Here is an 18,711-nt window from a genome sequence, read left to right as displayed (position 1 = left end):
TTTGAGACAGAGAGAGACAGAGCATGAACGGGGGACGGTCAGAGAGAAAGGGAGACACAGAATCCGAAGCAGGCTCCACGCTCTGAGCTGTCAAGCACAGAGCCTGACACAGGGCTCAAACTCACGAACCGTGAGATCGTGACCTGAGCCGAAGTCGGACGCTCAACCGACTGAGCCACCCAGGCGCCCCTAAAGGATAATTTTATTTATTTATTTATTTATTAAAAAAAATTTTTTTTTTCAACGTTGATTTATTTTTGGGACAGAGAGAGACAGAGCATGAACAGGGGAGGGGCAGAGAGAGAGGGAGACACAGAATCGGAAACAGGCTCCAGGCTCTGAGCCATCAGCCCAGAGCCCGACGCGGGGCTCGAACTCACGGACCACGAGATTGTGACCTGGCTGAAGTCGGACGCTTAACCGACTGCGCCACCCAGGCGCCCCCCTAAAGGATAATTTTAAAAAGTTGATTTCATGAAAGCATTTAATACCTTGAAGTAGTTGCTGCACGTTTTCATTTCCCATCTGTAAGGCAGTAAAGCCCTGAAGGGATATGATGTTAGGATCACACCCATAGCTCAGGAGTAGGCGGCAGGTTTGCAGATGACCACAATGTGCAGCTCTGTGCAGAGAAGTCTGACCAAGATTATCCAGGGCATTAACCTTAACAATGCAGACAAAGCCAAAATTAGCCTGCAACACAAAACTTAAAACCATCCAATTATGAATTTAACACTTGCTACTGATTTAAAAATCCTAATTATTCTCTTATGAAGCCTCTTATCTGGTGCCAAAACAAGTGTTTTTGCTCAAATCTAGAGCATAAATTCACTAATTCATGAAGGCCGATACCAGAAAAGACCTTTTTTTGGGTTAAAAGCAGGAAATGTTGAATAACAGTTGTGTTTGACATTAAAGTATTAGTAAATTTACTGCATTTTGAGGTAGACACTGCCTAAAAAAGTTTAACTCGTGTGTTCTTAAAGATCTCTGAGGTCCAGAAACGCGGAGACTAACCCTCAAGATACACGACAGTAACAAAGCCAGAGACTAAGTTAGCATTGAAAACATTTATTCCTATCGGCTTAATCTTCTACCTTTTTAAATCATCCAAATATAATCTGTATAGATACACAAACACATTACATACATTTACACAACAGAATACTTCTAAGCAATAAAAAGGAACAAGCTATTGGTACATGGATCAATCTCCAAAATATACTGAAAAGAAAGCCTTACACTGAGTATGTATTGTATGATTCCATAGACATGAAGGCCTAGAACAGGCAAATCTAATCTATATAGGAAATCATCAGAATGGTTGTTGCCTTATGGGTGGAGATTGCCTTGGATGGGGCCCTGCTTCTGCCATGAAATAACATTTTATATCTTGGTAAGTTTTGGTTACACAGGTGTTATGCGTTAGTCAAAACTCAGCAAACGTACATTTAAGATTTGTGCATTTCAGTGCACGTAAGTTTTAAATCCCACCAAAACCTGTAAACAAATACTAACCTCTAGATAATGCCTATATGGAAATATTTAGGGAGAAGTGTATAGCAATTTGCAAATTATTCTGAAATATGTAATATGTATATATACACTTATGGACAGAGGGAGAAACTGATGGGTATGTAATAAAACAACATAGTAAAATGTTAATTCCCCCATCTCATCTCTACCTGCAACCCTCCCTACCAGGGAAGTAATTCTTTAAACATAAGTGAGAAATTAAGTTCCTCAGTAATCAATCCTGTGGCCACTAGTGTGATTTGAGACACATCCAATTCATATTCATAGAATTGGAGAATATTTGAACAGGAATATATTCAGACTTTCTCAATGAATCTCAAACTAGATTATAGAGAGTTAGTCTCCATGCTTTTGGAAACTGAAAACTGATTTAAAATGCTCAGGACAATTAATCTATTTATTCCCAAAACAAAACTCACTGAAATGTGAAATACATCCCACTTGACAACTTTATTTGGGTACCACTTTGTGTGAAGATCAGGGTGACAAACTTGTCCTGGTTTGCCTGGGATTTCTCTGGTTTTAGCACCGAAAATCCTGTTTCTGGAAATCCCACAGTTCCTGAACACACCTGGATAGTTTGTCACCCTCATCAAGATTGCTTCGTTGAGTTTCACAACTCAAATTTAGTATGTATCCAGATATTCTTCTAGTAATGCACCACATGTATGAAAAAAGCAATCTATGAAAAGTTATAGAACAGACGAGATATGCCAAGCAGTCAAGTAGAAATAAACTTTATTTTATTCAGTAATTTACAATAGGAAAGACTGAGATTATACATTATCAAGAATTCCCCCAAATCAAAGAGAAATTAGAACAGTGAAAGGAAACACAAACAAGAAATTGTAGAAAGAATTCTGAGTGATTCCTTGAGTGGGATCCCACAGAAGGACAGATCAGAAAACTATTCTGGCAAAGCACATTTAGGGAAGAGCCTTGGGGCCACCCAAGGGCTAAAGGGTCTCTACTCCTTTCTTTTCCTTTCATTCAGAGCAGCTCCATTCTTTGTTACATAATGAGTTTCTACTCAAGATTCTGTTTGGAAAAGGCAAGGTTCTGTGGCTAAAAACTGTGAGAGCTGTTGAATTAGATGACTGTCATCTCTTCCAATCTGGGATGCCATGTGTATCTTTTACTGAGTGGTATTTTTTAAAGTTCCTGGGTAACAAGTGATGATCTCTAGCCTGATGAAAACATAAGTATTCTAAGAATAAAATGCTTTGTATACAAATGTCAACTAAAGAATACTGACTTCCCAATATGGGGAGCTATGAATGGGGAGTCGAATTTTTTAAATAATTTACTTCCTTCTGTTCCAAGTCCTTTGGCTTAGTCACAGAAATAACAGAGAATAAGAAAGACTGTGGCTGGGGATAACAAGAGTATCATGGTAACCAAGGAACAGAAGACATGAGTGAGAGAAGACTGGAGATGATGGGTCAGAATCAGTGTGTCTCCAGCTGAGGATATTCTCAAGAGTATTGTTAAAAAAAGACCTCAAAGGTAAACTTGACCAGTGGGGTGTGGGTAACGGGAATGGAGAAGGAAGCATGTACTTTTGAATAAATCCTTAGGTTTCCTAGCAAAAAATCAGATAAAGAAAAGTACCTGCTAGTCTATTTTTAAGTATAGATTAAGACGAAAGAAATAGCACTTGTGAGAGAGAATACAGTTTAGGAAGCCAGGTATTTCATCTGCTAAACAGGAAATAACTCACTAGATTACCAAAGATTACCAAAAAGGAAGTATACCTTTGCTTCATGTTTCACTACTACTTCGACAACATCATTATGAGCTTTCTCAGATGCCACGTGTAGAGGAGTCAAGAATCTTAAAAAGAAAAAGTCAGCCAGACAGTGAATATATTATCCAAAAAATAAAAGGTCAATAATTTTTAATTACTAAATGTATACTTACTCTTTAGTCTTTTCATTGATGTTTGCTCCTTTTCTTAGCAAGAGTTCACATATTTGCTTTCTTTTGGGGTACGGAGATGCGGCAGCACAATGCTAGATAATTTAAATTGCAGCATTAATCAAGGACTATACATGACTGATTTTTATTTAAGAACATTTGTGTTTCCAATCAAGAGCAACCAAGAAGTTATTTAATTTCTTTGTTTTATTTTTGACCTAACTTTGCTACTCAAAGACATTCTATTGGATAAAATGTACAACAGTTACCAAATTCTGGCAGGGCCTGCAAATCCTATTTACGAGAGGGTATCTGTTACTAAATATTCTGGTTGAGTTTTACAGTTGTCCTACATCTTTGAAAAAGTCAATAGTGATGTGATGAAAATTCAAAGTACTGTGACCAATGCTCCTTTTAAAACTATTCCCACATAACATGGTATTTATGTTATTTTTAAAGGTTAATTAATGAAACACCCCAAAGGTTGGAGTTTCTTTACATGAAGAAATAAAAGACACTCATCAGCTCTGGAGGCTGCTTGGTAACAGCACGGATCAAATAGCTGCCAAGATTAGTATTTACTTCTTTCTCAACTAGTTGCTTCAACAGAATAAGGAGCTTGGATTAGCTTGGATTTGTCAAAATCAATGGGAGAAGATGAAATGCTCTACAATGAAGGCTGTAGCATCTATATCTATGATACGTCAAAGAGGAAAGGAGTCAGGAAGTGGGGATTTGCCAGTTATAAACCTAGTATGTATCTCATGGTCATGTCCCAAAATCTTTGCATCTCTAATATCCAAGATAATACTCCTATACAATAGGTGTTCAACAAATGTCTGAATGTGTGAATGACAAGATCAATGTAAAGATACTAAGTTCAATTGAAGCCTGAGAATTCATGGGATAAAAGTTCTGGATAATTGTTAAGCTAAGTTGTTCTATATATCTAAATTCAAAGTACATATGAAATTTGTTCTCTTACTTTAACCTATTAATTATAAAGCTTATCTCATTCTTCATGACTGCTTCAGATTCATTCTGTGTTGCTGCTGTCACCAAAATCATTCCTTTGCTCTCAATAAAAACCATTTCTAACTGGTAAACACAGCTCCTTTGGTATGTCGGGAGTTACCATCCCAGGACATCTATCTATCAGGGTAGCACACAAAATAGAAATAGTTTATTTCCAAGAATTCTTGATCACATCCATCTCAAAACTGCACTCCTACTCCTCAGCCCCATCCTGGGGCAGCACCTGTAATTTCTGGAAGCCTGGAAAATACTGCCCCTCCCTGCACCATAACTATCCCCCAATACTTAACTCCTAGTAGGTTTTAACGTTAGTAACAGAAATAAGTTGTTTAATAGCAGACTACTTACAGGGAAAATAATATATAGTATTAGCTTTTCAGACCAGAAAATTTTCCTGTCAGTCTTTTCAGATTTCTCTGCACCATCTTGATAATTTGCACTAGCATTTCTTATTAGTCTGCAGCTTTACTATTTTTCTTGCTTAGATATTTTTTACAACTAGAGTGGCAAAAAGGCCTAAAATGTGTTATAGACAGGCTCCTACATGACCTTCACATAGTTTACATCATGGCATAAGGAAGGAAATTAGCCAATAACCAAGAAAATGAATTATCTACAAGATACTAGGTAAGTAGGACTATGAGTTAAATTTGCCCCTAGCCATATTTGTTTACTTAGGGTCCTCTTCCCTCACTCAAAGCACATTCTGCAATTCATACAGCAGCACTGACTTTGTTCCTTTTAAACCGTTAGTTCTAAGACAGTCTGATTACACCATTCTCTTCCTATCTGCCATCACTTTATCCCTACTGGATCCCATTCTTTTCTGCTTTTCCACAGACTGCCCAATTCTCATCTACTTTGTTACAGCTCCACAGAAGTGTTACTACCTCTATCTGAGAAGCAGCCTCTACTCACATAGACACATTATTCACACAGTATAGAGGGGATATATACAGACCTTAGACTGATTCTGAAAAAATTATAATACTGGAAGGAAAAGCAAGTGGTTTTTATATGGATGGCAGAATTATTTTTTTTTTCATTACCCTGACTGGGTTCAAAATTCTCAATCACAAGCATTTACAATTTATATAACAAAAGAGGAAATGATATGTACTATTATGATAGTAAAAAGGCTACCTATAATATATGTCAGTATATGAATAGTTTTTTTTTTCTGGAAGGATACTTAAATGAATAATACTATTGCCTTTTAGAGGGGTGAGGTTGTCTATTTTTCTGTACTGTTTGAAATTTTTTCTTTATACATGTTCAGGTACTAATGACAAAAAAACAAATCTTTAAAACAATTCTATTAGTAAAAGTAGGACATTATGTTATTCTGTGTCATCAAAAGAAGTATGACGTTATGATTAGTTCAGCATGTTTTTGGTTATTGCATCTTAAAAACTTTAATCTGAAACATTACCAATGCTGTTTCATGTGTTTGAGGATGCTTGAAATTCACCATTTCCAGAGAGAGATGTTTTTTGATTCGTGTAACATCAGCTTCCCGTGCAGCCTGCAGCAACGAGTGGCCTTTAAATTCATCTAGATGAAGAAAAAGCATGTAAATTATTGAGGTTCTGAAGATATTCTCCAAATATAACCCCCCAAAAGGAAGACAGTGCTATACCAGCTTTTCTCAGTTATGACCCAATTCATCCCCAAATGTATACACAGATTTAGCCCATGGCTGACTCAGGGTCTATTTTGGTCTGTAGGGACCCAGAGTACTGCAATGTATTCCCAGACCTGAGAGTTCTAAGAATTTTCCAAAGCAGAGAATTTTTCTCAGTAAACAAATAAAACAAAAAGTGATCATGGTCCCTACACTAGCATGGCAGCAGCAGGTAATTTTGCTCACACATCAGAGAACTGGTGACCAGAAAATCAAATATTTTTAAGAGCCACCTACTGATGAACAAATTAGAGTATTTTCTCAACATTCCTTTCATGCATCAGATTTGTGACACCACCCATTAGCCTTTATTGTTCCAGAAGAATACAAATGTTAACATCAGTTTCCTACTTCTATGTAGTAATACTGTATCTGAACCAGGTGGCTGTTTCTCACTACATCTGTATCAGTTATAGACCGAAAACCATAGAACTGCCTACATACTAAAGCATATTAGATGGTAAAATCTGGGGACTATGTTTACAAGACAGCAATCCTACAAATAACACTGTAACTTCATGGCAGATTAATCAGAAACTCACACCAAAGATAGGAACAAAACCCAAATTCTTTCTTTTCAAACCCATACCAACTATCTAGACTAACACATATAAAAAGCACTGAACTTGACTTGAAAAAACAAACACAAATATATTTTCTTTTCACGGCATCTTAAGACTAGAAGTTCTCGAGTAGAAACCTCCAAGTGACTAACGATACCCATGGCTAAGGGTATCATAGCTATTATTTAAAAATTTCTAAAAACAGTGAGAAAGAACAAATTTTTAGTTTATTGGTATCTTAATATTCGAGGTTGAACATTCATCATTTTATACTCACATGCTAATCTTTCTTTTAACTGTGGTGTGGGAGCCAAGTCTATAGCACTTTTATTATGACAATTCAGCAGTGTTGGATCTGCACCGTAACTTAGGAGAAGAGAACACACTTCAACCCTGTTCTTTGAAGCTGCCTCATGAAGAGGAGTGAATTGCCACAAGTCCATTGCATTTACACAGGCACCATGCTGAGGGTTTGGGAGGAGGGTAGAGCATATATTTAGTGTTCAATTTGTAAGAGAGTTTAGAATTATTAGTACTGTATAATTTAACATCATGCATACTTAAACAAGTTATGTTCTCAAAGTTCACTTTTCAAACTAATTATTTCAGAAATACATTTCTCCCCCCACGGAAAACCAGCAGCTTGTTGCTAGGCCTATGCACAAGGGCCTTATTTAACTCTTTTATTGTTAAAAACACAGTTAAGAATGAAGCTTTAACTTGCATCTTTTCCAATTTCTAATTTTTTTTCTTTTTTTGTGGTATAATTTACATATGGCAAAACACAGTTCTTCAGTGAATAATCTGACAAGTTTTGACAAATATATACAGCCATGATAATATCACCCAACTCAAGATATAGGATACTTTCATTACCCCAGAATGTTCCCTCACGCTTTTATAGATAATTCCTGGCCCCATTCTGTTAGCACCATGTTAGATTTACTTGTTCTTGAACTTCATAAAAATACAATAACACAGTATGTACTTTTGTGTCCAGCTTCTTTCACATACAGTGTTTCTGAGATTCATTCATGTTGTATCAACAGTTCATTTTTATTGAAGAGCATTCCATTGTACAGACACACCATAATTTACTTATCCATTACTCTGTTGATGGGCATTTTTTCTAGTTTTTGACTATTATGAATAAACTGTTACGAACATTCATGTACGAGTCCCTTTATGGACACATGCTATGTCCCTAGGAATGGAATTGCTGGATGATACGGTAAGTATAGGTTTACTTTTATTAGAAACTGCCAAATAGTCTTCTAAAGTGGCTGTATTACTTTTGCATTGCCATCAGCAATGTTTGAGTTCTAGTGCTCCCCCATCCTTGTCAGTCTTTTTAATTTCAGCCATTTCAGGTAATGGAGTTGGACAGAGCACAGAAGTCATTCCAGTTCAATCTCATCTCTCACAATCCCTTCCACAGTATTCCTGCACAAGACAAATGAATTCCTTACCCTTTTTGGTATTCTCAATAATGGGAAACTAATTCTCAACTAACATGATTTTTCATAATTACCAGGTAAATCTTATTACAAGTTATCTTCTATCTTAAGTTAAACATGTATTTTAAACTTTGATCTACTGATATTCGGAGCAAATGAGATCAACATTCTTTGCAGTATTTGAAAGCAACTCTTACGATTTTCTTTTTGAGTCTAAACACCTTCAGCTCCTTCACTCATCTTTCTTATCAGATGGTTTCTAGACTTCCTTTCACCCTAGCTGCCCTCAGCTAAATATACTTCAGTTTAAGAACTTCATTGAAAGGAGCTCCTGGCTGGCTCAGTTGGAAGACAATGTGACCCTTCATCTTGGGGTTGTGAGTTCGAGGCCCATGTGGAATGGAGTGATTACTTAAATAGCATACATACATAGATACGTACATACAAATACTTCATTAAAAAAAGTACTGAGAGCCGGGGTGCCTAGGTGGCTCAGTTGGTTAAGCCTCTGGCTCTTGACTTCAGCTTAGGTCATGATCTCACAGTTCGGGAGTTCGAGCCCTGTGTTGGGTTCTGTGCTAACAGCTGGGAGCCTGAAGCCAGCTTTGGATTCTGTGTCTCCCTCTCTCTCTGTCCCTCCCCTCCCTGCACCCCTCCCCTGCTTGCGCTCTGTCTCTCTCTCAAATATAAACAAACATTAAAAATTTTTTTGGAAAAAATAAAATAAAACCATATGGTACCTCATAAACCTCAAAGTGGTCAAATGCTGACCTATAAATCATCTATGTAAGGATTATACATATTCCTTCTATACCCACCAAGCACTGAAAACACATAGTGAACAGGTATACGATGTATTTCAAATTGGTTTTATAATTCTAAGAAAAACAGAAGAGAACTAACCTTGACCAGAAGTTCAGTTACTTCATAATGACCATAAGAACAGGCATTGTGTAAGGGCACCAGATCACTACAGTATGGGGTGAGGGTGAAAAGAAGTCTGTGTTACTACAGATCCCCTAGGCGTAATTGTAATTAAATTTACACTTAGATTTAAATAGCAAATGGCTTTTGTGACCTTCAAACAGAAATGAACAGAATTTAACACCCATTTAAGCACTAAGTTCTAACAATCCTAACTAACTCCCAAGTCGCTTCCAAATCCATCTTTTTTTTCCTGCACGGCTAACACCACGGCCTTTATTATTTCTTCTTATACTACTGAAACAGCCTCCACTTCAATTTACCCTCCAAACTGTAGCCAGATTTTTCTAAAAGGTAAATCTGACGTAGTTACTCCTTGTTTTAATGCCCTTCACTGGTTCTTCCTTGCTTTTGAAAGCTGGTTCCAACTGCTTACCCTGGCATGCAATGGTCTGGCCTTCTGGAACCTTACCCTTCAATGATGGTACACTCAAGCACTTGCAGTTCCCTTGATGCCTCTGCACATACTATCCCCTTGGTGTAGAACAGACTTCCCTCCCTCCTGGCTTCTACAATCTTTTCCAGACTCCGAGCTCAAAAACTGGCTCTTCTTTGAGACTTTTTTTTTCAGATTCTGTAGGGTAAATTACTTAATAAACTAAAACCCAATTCCTTCATGATGGCAATGGAGAAAGAACTTTCTGTATAGGAAGGTACGGTGGAACCTTAAAATCCTGACTTGTACCTTTAAGCTGCTCTTCCTTGGGGATCACTCATTCATTAATTACCACAGACACTATCGTGATGGCTGCTGGTGAGGAAGAGCCACTCACAGTTTAGCCTTTAATTTTACCTGTCCTCTCTTTAAAGGCTCGTGGCTTTCCTCACCATTTTTCATTGTAGGATTTCTTTCCCGAGCACCGATTTCATTCCCAACTATCTACTGGCTCTCTCTACCTGAGCCCTCATCATCATCTCATAAAACCGAGAGTTCTAAAAGTGAACTCAGGGGTGCCTGGGTGGCTCAGTCGGTTAAGTGCCCAGACTCTTGATTTTGGCTCAGGTCATGATCTCACGGTTCTTGAGTTCGAGCCCCGCACTGGCCTCTGCCCTGACTACATGGAGCCTGCTTGGGATTCTCTACCTGTCTCTGTGCACCCCCCTCCATCGCCCGTTCACGCATGCTCACTGTCTCTCTCTCAAAAATAAATAAACATAAAAAAAAAAAAAAAGGGAACTCAACGTTTTCTTCCAAGATTTCCCTCCTGGATTTTAGCATGTGTATCACTGGGTTTCAGTCATTCAGCTTCAGAATCTGAAATGTAGTTATCTTTTTATTTCTTTCTCATTCATCATATTCAGTCAACAAATCTTGGCCATACTTACCTTGTAATATATCTCCTGCACCTATGTCTTCATTTCCATTCCTCTGCAACATTATTATAGATTCTCATCGTGCCTGAACCCCTACAATGATTACTCTAACTGCCCTTTTCCTTCTGGCTCTTTGTCTCCAAACTACTCTACACATTCCTGCCAGAGTGTGTCCCCTAAAACCCCTCTTTTAGAAAAAATTTTCCCCTTACTTAAGATCCTTCAATGGCTCACAGCTCACAGCTTGAATTCTTTAGGCTAGAATACCAAGTCTTCTAAAACTTGCTTCTTACCTACTTCTCCAACCCTAAACTTCATTTCTCCCTCCTGCATAAATCATCTGCTTCAGCCATACTGGTTTAGTCACTGTTTCTTAAAGATGTTGTAATATAGGCTTCAGCACCTCCTCTCACACAGATTCTCTTGCACAAAGATGTTTCCTAAGCTCTCTGCTCTCTTGAACTGAGTCCAGGTCAAGTATCACCTCCTCCTGAAGGATTTTCCAGCCACTACAGCCATCACTGAGAGTTCCCTCCTGGGAACTCCTAAAGTACTATCTCTATTATACCTCACACTCGGTAGAGATCTCACATTGCTAGCTATCTTTCCATTCTCCCTAAATGCAGTGTAAGCCCTATGAGTGGGAGCTTTACGATTTTATAATTCTCAGATTCCTGAGAGCAATCTGCATATTGTAAAAACTCAATAATGTTTATGCTGTTTAGCAAACAGTAAGATTTTTATAAGATTACAGAGATTATTACAAGGACAGAAACATCTGAGAAATCCTCATCTGTTTCAAATGCTTACTTACCCTTTATCTTTAGCATGGACATCGGCTCCATGTTGCAGTAACAGCTGTACAATTTTTACTCTGTTGTATCCTGCTGCCAAATGCAATGGAGTTGACTGAAATATTAATCAAATTAATGAAATTAATAGCTACAGAAATGTGTGAAAAGGTAAAAATCCAAATACCAAAAATCCAGAAAAAAACTTGATAAAGGTATTAATTTGGTTTTACAGAATCCAACATATGTACTGAAGGCATAAAAGTTTGTAAGTTCGTTATTAAATAAGAAGCAAACAACTATGTATTTATGATCAATAAAGTATTACTAAATTTAAGAATCCAAACTATTACTTAAAAGAAATATTAGCATTTGCATCAAACGTTTTCTTTTTTTTAAGTTTATTTCTTTTGAAAGCGAGAGAGAGAAAGAGAGAGCGCAGGGTGGGGGTTGCAGATAGAGAGGGAGAGAGAATCCCAAGCAAGCTCTGCACTGTCAGAACAGAGCCTGATGCGGGGTTTGATCTCACAAACCATGAGATCATGAGCTGGGCCACAATCAAGAGTCGAAAGCTTAACTGACTGAGCCCCCCAGGTGCCCCTTCATCAAATGTTTTAATTTTTAGTGACACAAATGCATTTTCATGTTACCAGGAGGATGAACACAAGTTTAGTTGCAAAACGAAGTACCTTTCTGCCATCACTTGCATGGCAGTTGACATTTAATGGTGTAAGAAGAGCCATCATTTTTTCTTCATTGCCACTCCTAGCACACAAAAAAATGTATTAGTAATTTGTATTCTTTATCAGAGCCTATATGGAGGCATATATGTGACTATTAAAAAAATAATTCTCTTTTAAAGTTTGCTTGTTGTTAAAAAAAATTAATGATGAAGTTATTCATGGTACGTATTTATTACACCAGTACATACCTGGCACTTTCCAAAAGTTCATCTTTCTTATATTCACCTGTGAATTAGGGGAAAAAAGGAGATTAAAGAAAATTGAGTCACAAAAGTAGTAACAGTTTTATGCATAAAGATCCTCATGAACTATATTTAAAGTAGATAAACAAAATTTCCAAAAAATGGAAAATGGTTAATTAACAGAATATTGTACAGTTTAAAATTATATAAAGAACATGGAATAATTTTTATAAAAGTAAAAAAAAAAAATCCAATATTACATTTATGAAAACAATATTCACCAAAAAAGGAAAGCCAAGAAGAAAATAAACCAAACTTTCAAAAGTTTGTTCTAGGTGGTAGGTTATTGGTGAGCTTTTCCTTTTTTTTGTAAAGGAAAGAATTTTCCAAATTTCCTAAAACCAATTATGTTATTTATTCAACAGACAAAATGCACCCACAACTTCACTCAAAGGTAAAACAAAACAAAATTCAATATACCAACATTATAGAGATAACAAAAGATAATCTACGGCATTATCAACTGAACATATTGTTAACATTTTTATGGATCCAGAAGATTTTTCAACACTAAAATTATATTTATTATAATGCTACTTAAATATATGCAAATAAAAATTGGATCAAATATAAACTCTTTATGCCTATAGCTTTCATATTTACAAACGAATACAAACAAAATTTTAAAATGAATATAACTTAAATTAACCTAATGGATAGTGCTTACTGATTTGCTGAAATAAAATCCAAACTGCTGCCCACAGTGCAAATTATATATTGATTACTAGTGCAAGGCTTCTTTCAGCATCAAGGTGTTTAAAAAGAAAAAAGCAGGGAATAGCATGGAATAGGGAAGGGGGAAGTAAACACTGGATTTATAGTTACAGCAGTTCACTTTTCTAGAACCCCTTTGAGGGACTAGTCTAAATTTTCTCAGTAGTACCAGAAGAAATATCACAAATTCCAAGCACAAGAGCTCATAGCACAAGCCCTCAGGCTCCTGACTATTGGACTGGACATGATTCTAATGGTGATCACACAGTGAAGAAGAATCCAGAAAATAATATGGCAGAGAGCTGCTTAAAAGGAAACAGTCTGATGAAGGAGAAACATTTGAAGTGGATACTACCACTTGAAAAGGCTTGACAGTCTAAGTAAACCTAGAGACTAAGCCTTACACATCCTAAGAGGTTCCAAAGACATGAATATGTTATGCGAGAACAATAATTGACACTCTTCATGGTAATGAAATTGGTATGACCAGAATCCTCTGTCTAGAAAAGGGAATGGTTAGAGCTCTTAGAGCTTTTTGAAAGGGTTTCATAAAAAAAGAGAGAAAAAGAAAAAGATTAAAATACATTAAAAAAAAATAGTATCTTAGGGGTGCCTAGGTGCGTAGTTGGTTAAGTGTCCGACATTGGCTCAGGTCATGATCTCATGGTTTGTGGGTTTGAGCCTCATGTCAGGCTCAGAGCCTGGAGCCTGCTTGAATTCTATGTCTCTCTCTCTCTCTCTCTGCCCCTCCCCCACTCGTGCTCCACCTGTCTGTCTTTCTCTTTCTAAATAAACATTAAAAAAAAAAAAAGCTTAAAAAATAGTATATTAAAAGGGTAAACATGTTATCTTGAAAAATCAGGACATTTATTTTTTTAACTTCTTATAAACTGACAGCGTATACAGAACCTTGTAAAACCATATATATCACAAAAAAATTTTAGCAGAACAACTGCAATGCCTGGAAAAGTAGCATTTTTAGGCAGCTTTAGCTTGGAAATAGAAATTCTCTGATTTCAAAATGAGATGTTTCCTTATTCGCTGGCTAATAAAAATTTCTGAGATTTCACTTATTTTAAGCTACTCTTTTGTTGTCGTTGTTGTTGAAGCTTTTAATTACCTGATACTCCTCACAACAAGTGCACTCCTTAATCCTCATCACCTATTTAACCTGTTCCCCCACCAACCTCCCCTCTGGTAACCATCAGCTTGTTCTCTATAGTTAAGTGTCTGTTTCTTGGTTTCTTGCTCTTTTTGTCCCCTTTGCGCCCCCCCGCCTTTTTGTTTAAGTTCCTCATATGAGTCAAATCATATGATATTTGTTTTTCTCTGACTTATTCTGCTTACCATTATACTCTCTAGCTCCATCTATGTTTTTGTCAATGGCAAAATTTCATTGTTTTATGGCTCAGTAATATTGCATTGTGTGTGTTTATGTATCTATGTATGTATGTTATACGTGTGTGCGCGCGCACGCACACCACATTTTCTTTATCCGTTTATCTATTGATGGACATTTGGCCTGCTTCTGTATCTTGCCTATTGTAAATAATGCTGCTATAAACATCGAGGTGCACCTATCCCTTTGAATTAGTGTTTTTGTATTCTTTGGGTAAATACCCAGTAGTGTGATTACTGCATTGTAGGGTAGTTCTATTTTTAACCTTTTGAGTTAAATCTCCATACTGTTTTCCACAGTGGCAAGGCCAGTTTGCATTCCCACAAATGGTGCACGAGGGTTCCTTCTTCTCTACATCCTCACCAATACCTGCTGCTTCTTGTGTTGTTGATTTTAGCCATTCTGTAAGGTGTGAGGTGGTACCTCATTGTAGTTTTGATTTGTATTTCCCTGGCAATCAGTAATGCTGAGCATCATTTCACGTGTCTGTTGGTCATCAGGTATGTCTTCTTTGAAGAAATGTCTGTTCGTGTCTTCTGCTCATGTTTTAATTGGATTATTTGTTTTTTTGGGTGTTGGATTTTGTGAGTTCTTCATATATTTTGGATACTAACCCTTTATCAGATATGTCATTTGCAAATATCTGCTCCTGTTCCCTAGGGTGCCTTTTAGTTTGATTGTTTCCTTCTCTGTGCAGAAGCTTCTTATTTTGATGTTGTTCCAATTGTTTATTTTTGCTTGGAAAAATCAGGGACATTTAAAAATCCTGAATACATGATAGTAACACACAACTATCTAACACCCCTGACCCAAAATAAGGCAGAAATCACATATTTAAAGACCAATTTAAAAAGAAAAAAGAAAAGCTTTACTTTTCTTACACAAAAATCAAATATCAACTGTCCAGATGTAGAAAAGAGTTAACAACTGAACTGACAGCATTTTCAAAATCTAGTTGACATCATTAACCGCAGGAAGCAGACTGTCTACCTAGCAAGCTCAATTTTTTATATTCTTCCTGGAATACCCAAAGAGAGGACATCGGCTTACCAGTCAGCACTGCTTTGGCAGACGGGTCTGCTAAATCCAACGCTGTCCTTCCATCTGTATTTCGGATGGTTGGCTCAGCTCCGTGCTGTAAGAGCACTGCAACACAGAAACACTACCTTTCAAAATGGTAACCATGACAATATTCTTTTAGTAAATCATTTTCTCAAAAACTCTGGTCCAGAAGTCTTAGAGTTATTTAAAGACCTTTCATATCCTGACAGTATGGCAAATGTTATATTTTAAAGATAAGAATATAGAAAATATTGCATTATTTAATGTATAAGACACCTTAAATAAATGTCCTCTAAGATTAATGTCAGGTTTCCTTTGCTCTGTGACTGAAGACAGATCAGAGTATATAAAGAAATAAAAGACTAGTTTACTTAAAAGCTTGTTTTCTCATTCCAAAGGAACACTGCCTATGTTACAAAGAATGTCCTACCATAACAAAAATAGAAGTTCCAAAGCTATGAAAGCCCGGGAACAGGGATCTGTGGAATTAAAAAAGGAGGGGGAAAAAAAAAATCACACAGGTAAATTCTTTGAAAAAGAAAAGAAAAATACTCTGTAGGGTTAACAAGCCCCAAATCAAAACTGCTATGTTACATCCTAGAGCCCATGAAAATAACAGATTTGAGCTATATTCTCTACTGTTACTTGTTATATAAAGATATTCTAGGGGTGCCTGGGTGGCTCAGTTGGTTCAGCTGATGCTTGATTTCGTGAGATCCAGCCCTGCATTGGGCTCTGTGCTGTCTCTTGAAATAAATACATACATAAACATGGAAGAAAATTTTTAAAAAAAATTCTAGCATACTCTTTAAGTAAGTGCTGGTGAAAGACAGGCAAATACATGCAGAGCAGGAAGCCTACCTCCTGTTCTTTGACAGGGTTATTATATTCATTCCACTCTACCACTACCTGTAATAGTGCTGTCCGACAGAAATAAAACGTGAGCACATATGTAATTTAAAATTTACTAGTAGCCACATTAAAAACAGGATAAGTTATTTTCAATATTTTATTTAATCCAATATACCCAAAATACCATCATTTCAACATTTATATTTACATTGTGATCAATATAAAATTGAGATTTTTGCATTCCTTTCTTTCATGGTTTTTGAAATACGGTATGTTAAAAGTATACCTCCATTCAGACTAGCTGCATCACACGTGCTCAGTTACCATACTGGACAGTGCAGATCTATAACCGTATTTGGAAAATGCTACATTATTAAAGCTGATGATTTATAGGTCTATGACTCAGGAACTAGAAAAGGGCTGTGAGCAGAGGGCAGCAGCAATTTCAGATAACACACAGGAAAGCAGAACAGGGCAGAGGCCACTAGGTAAAGTGTTTTGTATCTTGATTACAAATGACCTAACTTGAGCTAGGCTGGGACTGGTATAAATAGTTATAAATAGCGATATGGGGTTTTGGGGTGAGGAGAGAGTGACTTTTTTTTTTTAATGTTTATTTATTTTTGAGATAGCGCAAGCGGGGGAGGGGCAGAGACAGCAGGAGACAGAATCCAAAGTAAGCTGCAGGCTCGGAGCTGTCTGCACACAGAGCCAGCCCAATGTGGGGCTGGAACTCACAAACAGTGAGATCATGACCTGAGCCGGAGTCGGATGCTTAACCGACTGAGACACCCAGGTGCCCCAAGAGAGCAACTTTTAAATCCAGCATAGAGCACTTGGACTTTTCCTAGTGCACTGAACTGGTTTTCTAGCTGTCTCAAGGATTTCAGCTGTCCTTGTTTTGAATCAGGAAATAGAGCTAAGGTAAGCAGAGTCTGAAACCCTTGACTGTTAGGCTCAGAAAAGTCAATACCAGGTTAATGAAAACTCTCAAATAATCTTTTCAATTACAATTTTCCGTCAGTGACCAACCAACCTATCAGGCCAATCCTGTATCATTTGTTAACTGATCATATGTCCTTCAAATGCTTCTTTACTTATCCTGCCATTTCTATTCTACAACCCTCCTTGATGCCCTCATTTCTCATCGGGATTATTTTACAGCTTCCAAGCTAGTCTCTCTGATGCCATCCATTCAACCCAGCACTGTACCAGATCGTTCTTTCAAAAATATACTACTCTTACCAGACTGTCTCCTCCAAAGTCTTCAATGATTTCACACTACCTACATAACAGTATCAAGCTCCTTAATCTGCAATTCAAAGCTTTTTACAAAGAAGTCTACCTACCTTTTCAATCTTTCTCCCACAACTTCCTGGAAAGACTCCAGGAAGGAGAAACTTGACTCCAACCCAGTCATGGTACTCAGTATCCTCTAACACTCTCTGTTCACTTCTATCATGACTTTACTTGCTTCTTCATGTGTCTTATCTAAATTTCTACAGAATGGGAATTTTGTGCTCTCTTCTTTAAGGAACTTAAGCTCAATAACATACAAAAACAGACACTCAGTAAATAATGGTTAGATTAAATCACAAAGTATTCTCTAGTATTTAAATAAAGTCTGGCAGAATTTGATCCTATTAACAAATGAATTTAACTTAGATTCAGAATAGTTACTTCAAGAATATTCTGGAAAGTAAACAGACTTACCAATGCAAACATCAATCTTTCCTTTAATTGCAGCTTCATGGAGGGGAGTATAATTCCAATTATCACGAGCATTTGGGTCCGCACCATGTCGCAAAAGGAGACCGACTACTTCAGCATGACCAAAAGAACATGCATTATGAAGAGGAATAAGCCCTCCATCATCACGTGCTTGGACATTTGCACCATTCTGAAGCAAATATTCAACCACATCTTTACGCCCAAAACCTAAAAGAAAACAAATTATCCACATTTAAGTTTGCCAAAGAGAATACATCAATTAGTGTCAATAAATACTAGCCACGCTAAAATGTCTTTGGATGAAGAATAACAAAAGATACAACAATTAAAAAAATAATTGATGATTGGGGCGCCTGGGTGGCGCAGTCGGTTAAGCGTCCGACTTCAACCAGGTCACGATCTCGCGGTCCGTGAGTTCGAGCCCCGCGTCGGGCTCTGGGCTGATGGCTCAGAGCCTGGAGCCTGTTTCCCATTCTGTGTCTCCCTCTCTCTCTGCTCCTCCCCCGTTCATGCTCTGTCTCTCTCTGTCCCAAAAATAAATAAATGTTGAAAAAAAAAAAAATTAAAAAAAAAAAAATTGATGAAAAGAGGGTCTGAAATATATCACTTACTAATCTTAATAAGAAAGCAGAGGGACTCTCCAATGCTTTAGGTAGTATAGCTGACTCTTGAACAACATTGGTTTGA

General features: G+C 37.1%; 1 protein-coding gene across 3 annotated transcripts in view; it reads right to left on the bottom strand.

Annotated features, from left to right (window-relative positions):
- The window catches only part of TNKS2 (tankyrase 2), a 68,326-nt gene that overhangs the window by 33,896 nt on the left and 15,719 nt on the right, over nt 1-18,711 (bottom strand). For 2 of the 3 annotated variants that reach the window (XM_043596967.1, XM_043596968.1), the window contains exons 2-12: nt 18,007-18,231; nt 15,430-15,525; nt 12,213-12,249; nt 11,971-12,046; nt 11,305-11,399; nt 9,096-9,162; nt 7,013-7,199; nt 5,921-6,042; nt 3,457-3,548; nt 3,291-3,369; nt 492-663 (exon numbers count right to left, since the gene is read on the bottom strand). In XM_043596967.1, coding sequence (XP_043452902.1) covers nt 492-663; nt 3,291-3,369; nt 3,457-3,548; nt 5,921-6,042; nt 7,013-7,199; nt 9,096-9,162; nt 11,305-11,399; nt 11,971-12,046; nt 12,213-12,249; nt 15,430-15,525; nt 18,007-18,231 — 1,248 coding nt within the window. The remainder of the gene's footprint in view (nt 1-491; nt 664-3,290; nt 3,370-3,456; nt 3,549-5,920; nt 6,043-7,012; nt 7,200-9,095; nt 9,163-11,304; nt 11,400-11,970; nt 12,047-12,212; nt 12,250-15,429; nt 15,526-18,006; nt 18,232-18,711) is intronic. The other variant, XM_043596969.1, reaches the window with a different exon arrangement.

Source organism: Prionailurus bengalensis, chromosome D2 (assembly GCF_016509475.1).
Source record: "Prionailurus bengalensis isolate Pbe53 chromosome D2, Fcat_Pben_1.1_paternal_pri, whole genome shotgun sequence".
In the NCBI taxonomy this organism is placed as follows: domain Eukaryota; kingdom Metazoa; phylum Chordata; class Mammalia; order Carnivora; family Felidae; genus Prionailurus; species Prionailurus bengalensis.
This window is presented reverse-complemented; position numbering and strand designations above follow the sequence as displayed.